Source organism: Diabrotica undecimpunctata, chromosome 7 (genome assembly GCF_040954645.1).
Source record: "Diabrotica undecimpunctata isolate CICGRU chromosome 7, icDiaUnde3, whole genome shotgun sequence".
Taxonomy (NCBI): domain Eukaryota; kingdom Metazoa; phylum Arthropoda; class Insecta; order Coleoptera; family Chrysomelidae; genus Diabrotica; species Diabrotica undecimpunctata.
In genome coordinates, this window is record NC_092809.1 from 77878658 (window position 1) to 77895841 (window position 17184).

The 17184-nt window shown below is 32.1% G+C and overlaps 1 protein-coding gene across 1 annotated transcript; it reads left to right on the forward strand.

The window, feature by feature from the left end:
• The first annotated feature begins 619 nt into the window (after positions 1-619).
• Positions 620-3554, forward strand: LOC140446476 (uncharacterized). The gene is made up of 2 exons (XM_072539028.1): positions 620-1349; positions 3526-3554. The coding sequence occupies exons 1-2, from the start codon at positions 620-622 to the stop codon at positions 3552-3554; spliced, it is 759 nt and encodes a 252-aa protein (XP_072395129.1).
• The last annotated feature ends 13630 nt before the right edge of the window (positions 3555-17184 follow it).

The window sequence follows — 17184 nt, forward strand, 5'->3', positions numbered from 1 at the left end:
AAAATACGTTGCAGTGTCAAATTTTCAGCAAATATAGAATTTCATTTAAGCAGCATGATAGTCTTGGTACGATATTGGGGTTTTCTCCTGCACTACTAAATCCTGGACAGACACATTCTTCAGATCCACCTGTTAGGATTATTAAAGTATCTATAATTCGCTTTGAATGCAACATTAGTACCGGAGCCTTTGATGGTAACAAACCTGCTCACAGGATCTACGAATTTGTCATACAATCAAATCCTGGATACGCAATTGACGAAACTCCACACAATTTGTTGTATTTACCTGTTGTGCCACAGCGTGAAATTACCAATATCACTGTGTTGGCTGTCGATCAAGAAGGACGATGTGTGAACTTTAGAGGAGAAGATAGCACGTTGGTGTTGGAACTTAGATCGAGAAGCAGATGGGACTAATAATAGGACAATCTATTGCTCAAAGAACGCCATTAGTTAAGCAACCGTCTAAGCGGCAACATCTTACGTTCGCAAACAAATTGTTTTTACAAACGCTTGGTTTTAAACTGAAAAAATGACTACAATGTATGGAAAACGAGCACGTTCAAACAGCACCATAATGCCTCCAATATTTGATATTTATCGTAAGCCGATATTTGATGAGTCGATTCGAAAGGCTGAATATCGAACATATGCACCATTCATTCAACTGCAATGATATTGTAGAATTTAGCATCAATCAAGTCGACTCGTTCTTTGCAATGAGCGAAACCTTGTTATGCATTAAAGGATCGCTCGCAATAAACGGAACTGGCGACGTCAAACTAGCAAATAATGTGGGTGCTTTTCTTTTCGATTCATGTACGTACAGCGAAAGCGCAAGGGAGATGGAAACAGTGCGGGATCAAGGTATCGTAAGTGCTGTACGTGCCATGACATGTTACACTCAAGAAGATTCCAATTATATGGTTATGGCAGGCTGGATGTACCCTAAGGATCCCATTCTACATGCTGCAGATCATTCATTCAACACACAGATACCTCTTAAGCATATATTCAACAATTTCAATGATTATAAAATGATTACGTGTGGCCGTCAAACAATAAGACTAGTTCGAGCTCGAAACGACAACGTTTGCATAATTGTCAAAGAAAAAACTCCAGGCCATGTTACAACTCTCACGATTAACATCACTAACATTGAGCTCAAAGTCAAGCACATATTTCCCAATGATGATATTAAATTGAAACTTATGAAATCCATTCAACAAGATCAACCTATAGTTATTCCATTTATAAAGTGGGAATTACATGAATTACCTGCCATTACCAAAGGCGCTAGACGTGAAGTTTGGGCCGTTAAAACTAGCACATCAGTTGAAAGACCACGTTATGTTATTGTTTTCTTTCAAACCAACAAACGTGACAAGAATTCAGCTGATCCCACCTTATTTGACAATGTCGATATCCAAAGTATCAGATTATCTTTAAATGGAGAATATTGGCCGAACGAGAGAATGCAGTTGAATTTTAGCAAAACTGTCTACAATGAGGCCTATTTCAATTACACTGAATTCTATCCTAGCTACATACATTCCCAACAAAAGCGTCCTCTGCTCGATTTCTCAGCTTTCAAGAATCACGCATTGTTCGTCATCGATTGTTCGAAACAAGAAGAAAGCATGAAAGCATCCACTGTTGACGTAAAACTCGATATTGAAGCGAATAATGGTTTTCCCGAAAATACCAAAGTCTACTGCATTATAATTCACGATTGCGTAATGCAGTACTTCCCTCTCACCGAAACTGTAAGAGTCTAAGTTAGATGCATAAAGTGTCAGTAGTACACGAGCAGTCATCATGGGAGTAGTATTCGTAGATATTCAGGGATTCGTTGTGGACGGGTGGTTTGTTCCTAAAGAACTTACCATTGAAATTGGCATGAAACGAAGCCATTACGTATTTCTCTCACAGAAACCATTCAATGCGCTAAGTAACGAGGATAAGAAGACTGTATCATACGTAGAGAAAAACCTGCTTGGAATTCGGTACACTGATGGAGAAGTTGAACTATCCAAAATAAATGAAATACTAGAAACCAAGTTGTTGTATGCAGCTGACTGTATCTACGTTCGAGGGGAACAAAAAGCAGAATATTTGGATAAGAAACGCCACGTTTTTGGAGTTTTTCCCCTTATTATTGATTTTTGCAAATTTGATGGTACGTCTCGTGCTACTGGAAACGTTGGTCCTATTCCAAACCCATGCCATGCCATGCCACTGGATTATTTTCATGCACCGAAAGAACTGTGGATCGTCTACGTCACTGGTTTACCTATACCATAATACCATTGTAATTTATATATATAAATAAACATATTGAAGATTAAACGCTTGTTTTTATTTAAAACATCTTTATTGAACGAGTCTTATATTAACATGTAGATTCAAATTTTCTCTTTACAATTTCAAAAATAATTTTTAAAATTAAGATAAATACAGATGCTAATATTACACATGACATTGCAAAGACATTATCTATTTCACTTTTCATATTCTCGCTGCTGTTGTTGTTGCTGTTGGCATCCATGGCGTAGGTTGAATACGTCTTAATGGATATGTAGCTGGTGGCAGTTTTCTAAAGGCGTAAATCCAGGTGTCTTGCTGCTGCTGCTGCTGCTGCAAATCCAACTCTTCCGGTTTCCACGTTTCGTCGTTGTTGTCAAAATGCAGGCTATCCAATTGTCTTTTAATTTGTTTTATATCCTCATTTGATTTAATGTCTTTATTTAACTGATCAAGTTTTCTTTAAAATTCCATTACTCTATGTATGTACTCGATGTGATTCATATTACTACTGAATATGTCCTATGTAGAATGTCACGTTTTATATCAAACGACGTCTTGCGTTGACTGACACATAAATGTCACATCCTGCGTCAAATGTCGCGTCATTTCACATGACATTTTACGTTCTGCGTCGACTGTCACATAACTGTCACGTCCTACGTCGAATGTCACGTCATTTCACGTGCCATTTCACGTTCTGCGTCGACTGTCACATAACTGTCACGTCCTGCGTCGAATGTCACGTTCTGTTAGGCACTGTATGGAAAAGAAGAAGAATTTATTAGAAGAAGAAGAAGAATTTTTACCGTCGAGTTGATACAAATTTTATTTAAAATTCATTTCGCGAGCGTAGCTGACACTCAAAATTGCGGATCTGTTCAAGCGTTGTTTCTGAGAAAACGCTTTATTTTACACAAAAAGTGCTTATAAACATTTTTGTTCAATATTATCTTAGCTACATTTTTTAATTGAAATATTTTTTCTACGACGTTCAAATTCTTGGTAAATCGATGTTTTCCGTCTTTCTCTCTACGAGTAAGGTTGGTTTTAGGGGGAAGCCGAGAAGTAGGAAGCCGTTGGGGTTCCCAAAATTAACATTCGTAGTAGAATTCAGCTTGTTCCTATGGTTTTTAGAGATTCAGTGACATTTTTGTTTTTAATGTCATTTAATTTTAACAATCGTATTAATCGTATTTATTAATTAATGCGTTTTTAGATGTCTCTATTAGAGTTAAATCGGATTAAAATATTGAAGGAAATTGCTTCAATAGAAGCCGAGAAAATACATTTTTTTGAGTATAACGATTGTGAACTTTGAAATTGAATTTTCTTCAGCCTAATTTTTCATGCGCAATTACGATGGTTTTTATTATTCTGATATATTCTAATATATGTTATTTAATTAAGCAAAAGGTAATGGTTTAAAGATTATCATCCTATTGTTTATAACTTCGTCGTAAATGCCGGTCAACTTTGACCGGTTGTATATCAGGAACCAGTGCTCGTAGTTCAACTATTTTTTTAAAGTGTCTTGCCGAATCATTTCCGCCGTTTTCTAAATTTAATTTAAGCTAATAGTTACCGAGATATTCTATTTATTTATAAGCTAAAAAATTGGTTATAATTTTAAAACATTCCTGACGCCGTGCAATCCGATTTCATTTCCATAAAGTACTTTAGATAGGTTGTAACGGCTAGCTCACCCATTGCACATTGAAACCCCTCAGGGGTGATGTTCGGCATAAACTAACTTAATTTGAGAAATCGGGAATTATTAATAAAATAATTTCTTTAACACATATCTTTATTTATTTATATTTTAATAATTCAAAATGTAATAACAATTAAATTGAGGTTCTAACAACAGGGAATTAAGCATCTATATACAAAATCTCAAGAAATAAAGAAACTTAGCTCTACTCTATGAGAAATCCTCCTGCTGTTTCCTTCTCAACTCGGACCATACAATGTCTGCAAAAACCATGCCACTAAGCCGAAACTATGTGGATCCCTCTCCAATCCAAAGCCATGCGGACTTTCAAAATCGAGATGGATTTCTTATTCCAAAAAAAAAAAAAATCATTTTCGTATTCTTCAAGGTGGATTCTCTTGAATAAAAAACAAGATGGATTCTCTTGAATAAAAACCAAGGTGGATTCTCTTGAATAAAAACCAAGGTGGATTCTCTTGAATAAAAACCAAGGTGGATTCTCTTGAATAAAAACCAAGGTGGATTCTCTTGAATAAAAACCAAGGTGGCTAGAAAAACAAAAGCCGCTATAAAACTCGTCATGGCACGAGTTTTGTCCAACAACAGAAGAATTCTGGCAAGCGGAAAGCTCTTCTCTCCGAGACCTGTATACCGATCCAGAATTCTCTGATGTTGCCAAAACTCACAAATTAATAATTGTAATTAATAGATAAATTATTAAATGAAAAATGAAAAAGACAAAGTTGTGCGATAAATACGATTTATATTGAATTATTATTATTACAGCAAAGGTAAAAAGAAAATAAAAATTGTAAGCAGTTTTTAAGTACTTGCGTACACAAAATTATACGAAAAACTAAAAGTGTTCTTGATTAAAGTATGAAAATATGTTGTTGTAAAAAGAGCAAAGTATTAACTTACCCAGACCGTTGGAAGTTTCTGACCACGAGGACTTATATTTTTAATAATAATACCTTCTCGTTTGCTGGTTCATTTTAAAAAGAAATTAAATCGGGTCGGATTGATAGAAGTAAATTATTTATGAGTCGGGTTTCTGTTTCTTGTACGATAAAGTAAGCGAAGGTAGGACTACGAGGGGACTTAAGAAATTAATCAGCGGATTTATTTGTAATAGGAAAATATTGAAATAAAATATAGGAACACAAACAAAGGAAAAAGAACTTATTATCAATAAAAATCAAATAGTATGCGCAGAAAATAGTGGAAAGTACTTTGAAATTAATAAGAACAAAAATGTAACGTTTTAAACGTTACACACTCCCCCCACCAGGAAAAAAAAATTTTGAAGACTGACTGAAAAAATTTTTGAGAAATACTAATCAGAAAGCAGAACTAAGAGAAAACAAGAACAGAAGGCAAAATGAGACAATAGTACAAATACCCAAAGAAGAAGGCTTAAAAGTGACACAGAAAAATAAAAAGAAGTGGGAAATACCGAACGTGACTCCTATAAAATAAATATATTCGAATCATAAGGAATACAAAACTCTACTTCATAAGAAACGACCAAGAAAAAAAAACGAAGGATCATACAATGCACATTGTAAAATAAAAATCTAGAAACGACTTATCTACAACGTGAAATAACAGAATACAACTTTTAATTTGAATTAAAGATGCAAAAAATTAGAAATCGAAACTACAACATATTTCTATAAAAGTTTTACAGATCCGAAATGTGAACACACTAAGTAACAATATTTTTTGTCTTTTTTTTTAAACTGCTGAACATATTATAAATAATAGTGATAATGTAATCAAAAAGTGCTGTGTTTAGTTATATTAATTAAGATTCGCTGTAACAATTAAATTCTGCAATATAGAGAAAAAAAAACTGTCTTTTACTTTTAAATTGAAGAGCGAGATTTTATGGCTGAAATTAAAACAATATTTGCATATCACGGTTAATCCGTTAAAGGTAACAAAAAATAACAAGAAACAAATAATAGCTAATATCTCAAAGATACTCATGAAATTTTATTAATTTTTTTTTTAAATTAAATTAATATTACTGTCAACAAAAATCAAATAGTGATTTATAGTGTCACCGCACTAAAAAAACTATTCTAAAACTATAACTCTTAATAAAGTTTAGTGAAAAAAAATGAACTAATAATTCTTAAAACAAAAATAACAAGTTCTATTTTAAGTGTAAATTATTATACACCGTCAAATTAATAATAAGTTGGGGTAGGTAACTAAACGTATCCCAGGAAAAATTTAATCAGTATTAATAAAATTTACTAACTATACTGGTCTAATACATAAAATTGCATTAGTTAAATAAAAATTACTAAATAAAATTATTCCAGTATAGATTAATTAAGTTAAGGTAAATATTTACAAAAGTATGAGTCTCAATATGTTACGCTACTAATAATCATTGAAAACAAAATAAATGAATAAATATAATCGTTTAAACATGAAATAATACCATAATCTAAGATCCTATATAGATTTGAAGAAGAAAAAGAAACAAAATTTAATTTCTCGATATTGTGTCTTCCTAAATATACTACGAAAACACTCTGTTATTGAGATCTAAAACGAGTGGAAATAAAGAATACGATGCTCAATTATACCAAGAAAATTGTTTTGGACGCCAGTATATTTTTGATAAAAATATACAAAAACTAGTGTATGTGGTTGAAATAGGTAGAACAAACACAAATATAAATAGGAGATAAACTGCCATAGTTTTTCTGTTAAAATTGAAACGATGATTACGCACAAATTAGAAAACTGCATAATGCATGAACCATGCGGAAAAAATACGACCAAAGGGTGCATAGTTTTATTAAAAGCTAGCAAAAATTACTCCAAAACGCCATAAATTTACACTAGAGTCTCATGAAGAGTAATGCATAAAATTACTTTAGTTTCAGAAGAGGGAAAGTGTCTTGACACTAAAATAAGTTAACTTAACCTATACTATAGGAAAAGCAACTCAACCGAGATAGTTATAGAATAACTACTGGTTAATAAACAATCAACAAAATCAACAAAAAATAGAATATCCAGAATGTATTATAAATCAATATCATCCTAGAGAATAAAATAAAGAATAATCAACCACAAAAATGAACATCTCTTACATTACCAAAATGACACCACGTATAATCCCTTACAAACACTAGGCAACAAGGCAAGGATAACAGATAGATAAAAAGGTGTAATAAATTAATTTTAATTTTTTTTTCTTCTAACAAAAGATAATCCACTATAATGTAGAGTACAAAAGATCATAGACAAAGTAAAGCAACAAAACAATGATTATTTTGAGGACTCATCTTCAGAAAGGTCAGTAACATCTAACTTGATGTCTCTAATATGGAAATCTCCTAGGATGTTGCCATCCAGATCTTTCAAGGAATAAACTAAGGGTGAAATTACCTTATGGACAACACAGGGTATAAATTTAGGTGCTAGTTTAGCTGAAAAGTTGTCGACAGCCTTGGAAAGTACAAAATTTCTCTTCCAGACCTTATCTCCTACATTGAAATGTAGTGTGCGTTTACGCAAGTTGTAACGCTTAGAGTTAATTGCATGCGAGTGACGCAACCTCTTTTGCACTTCAGAAAACAAAGGTGATAGCTCCTCAGGAGGTTTGGGAGAAAACAAATGACAGTTAATGTTAATGTCATTATCTGCTCTGTCTTCTATTTTTCCGAAGAAAGAACCGTTTGTAGAAATGTTCCTAGCAAAGGTTAAGAATGACGGAGAAAATTTCGTGACTTCGTGTTTGGCAAGTCGAATTGCCTGTGCAATTTTATAAATTTCCTTATCCCAATCTTTGTGATTGTCGTGTATATAAGAACGAATGGCTGTAGTTATGGTTTTATTTACCCTTTCTGTTGGATTAATCTGTGGAAAATACCTTGCGTTATACCAAATTTTTTTCACTCCATACCTGGACATAAGATCTTTAAATTCCTTAGAAATAAATTGTGAGCCATTGTCGCATGCAAATATCTGAGGCACTCCAAATAACAAAAAAATTTGGTTTTCTATAAACCTAACAATTCCCTTAGATGTTGCACTTGACATGGTATGAACAAACACAAATTTTGTAAACCAATCTGTGACGACTAAAAGATAACGGTTCCCGTTTTTAGACCGAGGGTAGGGACCTAATAAATCAGCGGAAAGAAACTGAAATGGATAATTAATATCTCTATAATTGCCCATTTTACCAGCTGGAGGTAGATTTGATGACTTGCAGGATGCACAAATTTTGCACTTGGAGATATATTTCACCACCGAAGATCTCATTCTTGGCCAATAGTAAATTTCAGATATTCTCCCTAGTGTTTTAGACACCCCGAAGTGACCAGCTGTAGGTTCATCATGGTACATCTTAAGGACTTCTTGTCTATTCGGTGCAGGAACAAAAACCTTCCATTCGGTGGAAGATTCACCAAATTTAGTTTTCGAGAAAACGTGCTTATAAAGAACATTGTCCTGTACTCGAAAAGAAGGATACAATTCTGGATTTTCTGAACACTTTTTAATTAATGACTTATAAAAAACATCTGGCTTTAAATTAGACAAGTTTAAGACACAAACTTCCGGTATGTTATTGGGAATTCTAGATAGTGAATCTGCCACTACATTTAATGAACCACTGCGGTGTATAATCGAAAATTTATGACAAGATAATTTCATTATCCATCTAGCTAACCTAGGTGATGGATTTTTCATCGTAGTTAACCATTGTAAGGAAGCATGATCTGTTATAACACAGAACTCAGTACCTTCAATGTATCCTCGAAATTTTTCAATGGATAGTAAGATTGAAAGCATCTCTTTCTCAGTTGTACTGTACTTACGCTGACATTTATTTAGCGTTTTGCTGAAGTAAGCGACGGGATGTTCGAAACCATCGTCTTTTTGAAAAAGAACACTACCTACTCCATGATCGGACGCATCGCAAGCTAAGTAGAATTTTTTAGAAAAGTCTGGACTGGCTAGTACAGGAGCACTAATCAAAAGTTCTTTTATTTTGATGAACGCTTCGTCTGCCTCTTTGGTCCAAGTAATAGATTGTCCTTTTTTCTTTCCTTTCAACAAATCGGAGATGGGGCTACTAACAGTACTGAAATTACGGAGGAAACGACGATAAAATCCTATCAACCCAATTAAACGACGTATCTGTGTCGTATTTTGCGGCACAGGATAGTCAAGAATTGACTGTACCTTATCTGGGTCGGTTCGTAAACCTTCTTTATCAACTATAAAACCAAGAAACTTCAATGAGGGTCTACAGAATTCACATTTATCAAAATTAACAGTAAGATTAGCGGATTTTAATTGCCTGAACAGGTCTTTGAGTACTCTTATATGGGTGTCGAAATCTGGGGTAACAACTATAATGTCATCAATATAATAAAATGCATATGGATCAAGTTTTGGTCCAATGACATAGTCCATCAAGCGACTCATAGCTTGTGCACTATTATTTAACCCGAACGGTAAGACATTAAAACAAAAAACTCCTCTGTTAGGAATTGAAAACGCAGTCTTTAATCTAGATTCTTCATCTAGAGGTATCTGATAAAATGCATGACGGAGATCAATAGATGAAATATACTTTGCATCTCGAACCTTAGAAATTACAGTATCAACAAGTGGCATAGGGTAACTATCTGGTATCGTAACAGAGTTTAATTTACGACCATCAAAACATGTGCGGTATGTACCGTCTTTTTTTTAACAAGCCACAGTGGGCTAAGCCAAGGAGTGGGAGTAGTTAAGGGTTGGATCACCTTTAAACGTAGCATCTCATCAACTCCTTCATTTAAAATTTTTTGCATGGCAGGAGACAAAGGATACTGCCTCTGTTTAACTGGTTTATTGCCTGCTGTATCAATGTGATGAGTGTAAAGATGAGTTCTACCAATAGAATCTACTGGACCTATTTCTTTAAATAATTTCATCACGGAATCGAGTTGAACTGATTGAGAAGGTGTTAGGCTGTGTTTGTCACTAATAGTGTTAACAACACATGTTGAAAACTCCATTGAATTGACAGAATTAAAGGTAAAATTGGAAAAATCTAAGTTAAGTTTAAAAATTCTTACAAAGTCCATACCTAAAATTATTTTTTGAGAAATAGAAGGTACTACTAAAAATTTCAATATATGTGTGATATTCTGCAAAGATACGGGTAAATCAACAGAACCGATAGTATTTTGAAGACTACCATCAGCTGTTGTTAAGCAAATAGAAACATCATAATTTAAAGTTAGCTTACACTTTTTTAATAAATACAATGATGATGAACCCAGGATAGAAACGTTACTACCTGAATCCAAAAGTGCAGAAATAACCTCACCATCTATTGAAATAGATATATATATATGGACGATTATCAGGACCGTGCTTGTCCAACAATGGATTAGTAGTTAGTTTCTCAGAAGGCAAAATAGGAACTAAAGTTAAATTACTATCTGAAGTCAAATTATTACTCAGAGAAATGATAGACTCATCATCAGAATCGTCAACTTTTGAAGAATAAGTAGGTAATAAATTAGATACGTTTTTGTCTATATTACTGTTTGAATTAAATTTAGAAAAAGAGACAATTTTATTATCATTGTTATGCAATACTGTATTAGAAGACGAATGGGAATCACTATTATGCAAATTAATTTGTCGTCGGTCTATTGTCGTGACCTTATTTGTAGAGATTTTCTGGAATGTGCTTGCCTTTTGTTGTCGGCTTTTCTGTGTTCGACGTAGACGGGGCTGGTGGGTTGATGTTGACACCAGATTGCTCGTTTTTTAAAGAGCAACTACAATTCTTCTTATAGACATTTTTACTACCGTAACCATGGCAAAATACGGTACGTTCAGATCTACACTCCGGGAATGAATGTCCTTTAATACCACAATTCCAGCAAGTCACTTGTAAAGAATTTGTCTCCTGAAATCTTTTATGAAACGTAGGATTTTGAGTCCTTATAGTAGAAATAGATAAAGCTGACTCTATTTTTCTACAAAATTTTGTTAAATCTGCAATTGTGCTTACTTCGTGCAAGGCTAAGGCTTTAATGTAGTCTGGAAGAAGGCCTCTTTTGATTTCCGAAACCATTTCACATTCTTGTACTTTATTTGGAAGCCTGTGAAAAAGCGCTTCAAAATTTGAAATAAAAGTAGTAACGGGTTCCCTAAAACTTTGCTTGGTAGAACGTATTTGATCCCATAAATTACGTTCATAATCTTCAGGCAAATAGGTATTTTTAAGAGCTGTAACAAGTTCTGACCAATCGTGAAAAGATCTCTTAAGAAAATGATTGTGCCACCAAACAAACGCAGAGCCTTCAAAAAGGTCTCCAGCAGATAGAAATAACTCCTGGTCCGTACATCCTCTTGAGGCTTTTAATGCTTCAATTTGCTCTAAAAACGGAATAATTTGTTCTCGACCGGAAAACTTTTTAATTCCCCATTTGTAAATCGGGACGGATTTAACAACAGTACCAAAGGATCTTGATGCAATAGGCGTAGAAGCGTTTTGGGGAAGCATTTCATCATTAGCGTCCTCTTGTAAGTCCACTTGAATTTTCTCAGCCAAAACTCCCTCTAAGTTGACGAGGTTGTTCCTAATTTCTCGCTTAATTTTAATTTCCTCATCCTTAGTAGCATTCAATTTGGAAATCCTACCAGACAAATGCGTCAATCTATCCGTTAACTGTTTATATGGTGATGAGTTCTTTGTGCCAGTGAAATTGTTTATAAGTGTAGTCAATGCCTTTAAAGTTGTTGTTGCACCTCTGAAATCTTCTTCGAATGACAAGTCATTGGAGGCAGATGAAAAGCTACGATTAAAAACTTCCTGTGTTAAAAGTCCACGAAGAACTCTCCTTTTTTCTTCAACTGTATTTGGCACATCAACATCTCTTGTCTGAATTTCATAAGCCAGTTCATCCGACTTTAAATGATTTGGATTAAATGGAAGAGACATATTGATAAATAATTATTAAATACAAAGGGCAAAAATACTCGTAAAAAAAACGGACTAGACGCAGATGCATATAGGAATACAAGATAATAGCAAAAGGTATTAAAAAAAAAATATAGTTTAACTACTAGGCATGTAGTGCAAGCAGGTTAACTCACCCAAAAATTGAAATAGATCGAAAATATTGCAATGTAATGTATAATATATAAGAAGGTCTAACAATTATAGCAAAATATAAAATAAATCCTTAAATTGGAACTAGAAATGTATGTGAATTAAATTTGCAACAACATTTAAGAAGAGAGGAAACCACCTAAAAGATTGCCTTAGTTGACGCATAAAGCATATTACTTAACGCTTGTTTCAAAAAAAATTATTTAAACAAAATTATAGTGTTGAACTTATATGCAAACTTTAAGAACGCGCCTTGTATTATGAAAACTAACCATTACTATAAACTTATCATCTAGATCTAGATCGTTGTGAGTATAGTATTAAAAGTTTCTTATTTTATGTAGATATCAAAATAAGATTTATTTATATATATATATATATATATATATATATATATATATATATACACATATATAATTAGAAAAAAAAACTTCGCTTTTCAAATATCTAAAGTAAACGTTTAAATAAATGGTCAAACAAATACCTTGTTTTACACAAAATACACATATACACAAAAACTGATAAGCTGATAACTCAAATGAGTTCTCCTTTTTTTATTTAAATTACTTATTGATAGAAAAAAAATGCAAAAAATTGAAATAGATTTTACGGAAACAAATTTAATAAAGAAAGTGTGAGAAAAAATCCATTAATAAAACCCAAAATCAACAAATTAAATAGTTTACGTACGTTGGTCGCCAATTGTGTAACGGCTAGCTCACCCATTGCACATTGAAACCCCTCAGGGGTGATGTTCGGCATAAACTAACTTAATTTGAGAAATCGGGAATTATTAATAAAATAATTTCTTTAACACATATCTTTATTTATTTACATTTTAATAATTCAAAATGTAATAACAATTAAATTGAGGTTCTAACAACAGGGAATTAAGCATCTATATACAAAATCTCAAGAAATAAAGAAACTTAGCTCTACTCTATGAGAAATCCTCCTGCTGTTTCCTTCTCAACTCGGACCATACAATGTCTGCAAAAACCATGCCACTAAGCCGAAACTATGTGGATCCCTCTCCAATCCAAAGCCATGCGGACTTTCAAAATCGAGATGGATTTCTTATTCCAAAAAAAAAAAAAAATCATTTTCGTATTCTTCAAGGTGGATTCTCTTGAATAAAAAACAAGATGGATTCTCTTGAATAAAAACCAAGGTGGATTCTCTTGAATAAAAACCAAGGTGGATTCTCTTGAATAAAAACCAAGGTGGATTCTCTTGAATAAAAACCAAGGTGGATTCTCTTGAATAAAAACCAAGGTGGCTAGAAAAACAAAAGCCGCTATAAAACTCGTCATGGCACGAGTTTTGTCCAACAACAGAAGAATTCTGGCAAGCGGAAAGCTCTTCTCTCCGAGACCTGTATACCGATCCAGAATTCTCTGATGTTGCCAAAACTCACAAATTAATAATTGTAATTAATAGATAAATTATTAAATGAAAAATGAAAAAGACAAAGTTGTGCGATAAATACGATTTATATTGAATTATTATTATTACAGCAAAGGTAAAAAGAAAATAAAAATTGTAAGCAGTTTTTAAGTACTTGCGTACACAAAATTATACGAAAAACTAAAAGTGTTCTTGATTAAAGTATGAAAATATGTTGTTGTAAAAAGAGCAAAGTATTAACTTACCCAGACCGTTGGAAGTTTCTGACCACGAGGACTTATATTTTTAATAATAATACCTTCTCGTTTGCTGGTTCATTTTAAAAAGAAATTAAATCGGGTCGGATTGATAGAAGTAAATTATTTAGGAGTCGGGTTTCTGTTTCTTGTACGATAAAGTAAGCGAAGGTAGGACTACGAGGGGACTTAAGAAATTAATCAGCGGATTTATTTGTAATAGGAAAATATTGAAATAAAATATAGGAATACAAACAAAGGAAAAAGAACTTATTATCAATAAAAATCAAATAGTATGCGCAGAAAATAGTGGAAAGTACTTTGAAATTAATAAGAACAAAAATGTAACGTTTTAAACGTTACAAGGTAAAGTCCTTTTTTATAATTAAAAAAATTGGTAAACTTCTTTATTGATTTTTTGCTGTGCAAGATTTTAAAAAATTCCAATTTAAAAAAAATTGAGATTGTAAAATTATTATGCGAAATCTACTAAATCAATTTTAATGAAATTTTGTGCTTGAAAACTATAGAATAAGAAATGGCTTATTTCCCCCTCTTTTTTCTGTATTTATTGCTATTTTTCAGCAAGGATAATAAATTAGAATATTTTTAACCAGCCTTATCTTACAGAAAATTTAATTTCGCTCTAATTTGGAAGTCGCTATTTGATTTCATTGCCACTTCCAAAATAAACTGTTTTCAAGTGATAAGCAAGCAAAGTAGAAAAAAATCGATGTTTCTAGTAATTTTTAAATATTTAAATATTTTTATTGATGTTCCCGACCTATTTGAGATGAAGGATAAGTCAATTATTATTACTGAAGTTATAATACAACTTTTACTGTAAAAAATCCGAATGGCGCCTCTCACATACACTTTTTTTTCTTTTTTCACAGATTCACCCTGGTCTACATGATAAACAAACCACTTTGTTTTTCTACCTTATTATGTTTTCAGCGTTAGATCCTACAACACTTACTTTTATAAGGTTTGAGGTTTCATTGTAAATATGGTTTTTTATTTCAGTTAACTTCATCAACTGCCAAGATTATTAGCGATTTTAATAATATTTTCCTTATAAAATTAATGATACTAGGTAGATTTAGAATAGTTTTAGGACCACTGATTTGAAGAATTTGTTTTTCTTGAATTAAAAATCTACACAATATTTAACACAGGTCTATTTATGACTTCAAATGTATAGCAACATTCAACCCGCATATAAAATACGACTTATGCATCTCGTGCATGTGTTACATCTATTCATGTTAACGCTCTACACTAGATATTTTCTCACAGTGTAATAATTTTCAAAGATATATGTTATAAGGTGTAAGGTGAATAATAAAAATGAAAATAGTTTTGAGCAAAAGTTATTGCCAGGACTGGTAATTTTAAATTTATTTTCTAACTGTGTAGCTATTATATACTACGCGAAGAAGAAGAAGAAGAAGAACTATAATAAATTTTCAAAGTGGTTTCTTATTGATGCAGAATTTAAAATTTAAAAAATAATGTAAACAGGAAATTCGAAGAATCAGAAGATAAAGAATATTCTTCTAGCTTTTCTGAACTTTACATCTTTTTTGGACAGTCTAAAGAACGTTCCGAATGAAGGTAGCTACAAATGAAGGAAATTTTGTATTTGGCAGTGTTGCCATGTCCTTATAATAAATCACGAAAGAGCATGCGATATAATATTAATTTAATTAAACATGGAAAACATAAAATGATAAAATAACGAGAAAAATAATATATGTTTTATTTCACTATAAATTTTTTTCTAATAACTAACTACAACTAATATCGAAAGAAACAAATATTCATTTGTTCGTATTTTATATAAATTAAAAAAAATTAAAAAAGACCAGATTCCATAAAATAATATAATAAAAATGTACTGGTTTAAACCTTTCCCTGTGTATATTTGAGGCATAAAACATATACATAATAAGGACATTGTAATACCGCAAACGCAAAGTTGTGTTTTACTGAAGTTTCTGTGTAGCTAACGTCATTCGGAACGTTCTCTAGACTTTGTCTTTTTTTATTTTATTTTCTACCTGAACAAAGATTTCTTTGGTTACTCTGTGCTAATTGATTAATTTCAAATACAATTATTATTTTTATTTCCTCTGTCTCTTTTTGAAATATAGAGCAACTAATACGGCTATAATTTGTTTCTCCGAGCACCCCTACCTCCCATGTAGTGCACACCCAAATTGCACATTTCTCTTGCTATTAATAACCGATCATAAATCAGGATGTCTAATTTATGATACGGTTTGATGTATAATCTTTGCACGGATATATATTTAAAAAAATGATATTCAATTGAGATTGACATTGATAGAGGTTGGGTTTTGTTCTTTGTAATTTTCGTTTTAGAATAAATAATAGTTAAATACATGTTAAAATACAAATTATAAATGTACCAAAACCTCTAATTTTTCTTGAATGATTAATTGCGCTGTCCATTAAAAAGTTTTCTCCATGTTTTAATAACTATAATAATTACAAACTTGTTCTTCATGGAAGCTTTGCACTGTAGAAATTGTACGCGTAAATTCATAAATATAAAACTATTTTAAAAAAATCTCCTATTCTGTAATTTGTAGTTATTTATTCTTGTCCGGTTTATTCTGTAATATTCGTTTTTGTAATGCTGATGGCTAGTTTTGAGAAAATTTCTTTGGCGAACTTATTGCTATTCCTTCTGCCTAATATGTTTTTGGGCGTTTCGCTTTTTACCTAGATCTTTTTCTTATGATAGTATCTTACCACGGAAAATCAAATTGATTTGTAAGTTAAAATATGCAAAACTATTTGCTGAATTTATACATGTATCTGATTCTACTTTAATGTTTGTCTATGCCTCAACCAAATTAATTTTTTTATTTATTTAGCCACTCTGGCTACAATACAGGTATTCCTGGTATTCCTGAAATATATATATATATATATATATATATATATATATATATATATATATATATATATATATATATATATATATATATATATATATATATATATATATATATATATATATATATATATGTAACATCATCATCATCATTCTCAGCATATTCTACCAATTATGGTGTAGCCTCCCTTACATATTCATTTTTTATATCTGCCCACATCTTAAATTTGGGTTTGAGATTTGATGACCCACCTGCTGGTTACGGTATGTTGATGACACTTTTGTCATTTGGCCTCATAGTAAAGACACGTTAGATCTCTTCCTCACTCACCTGAATGGGATACATCCTAGTATTCAATTCACGATGGAAGCTGAGTCTGAAGCGTCTTTGCCATTCCTTGATGTTCCCTTTCAGAAAAACTTACCTCACAGCTTTTCCT

Excerpts from the sequence above, each read along its gene's own strand:
- LOC140446476 (XM_072539028.1), top strand. The coding sequence starts at position 620 with ATGAGTCGATTCGAAAGGCTGAATATCGAACATATGCACCATTCATTC. Across the intron at positions 1,350-3,525 it reads CACATCAGTTGAAAGACCAC|ATGTCTCTATTAGAGTTAAA; the intron begins GTTATGTTATTG and ends ATGCGTTTTTAG.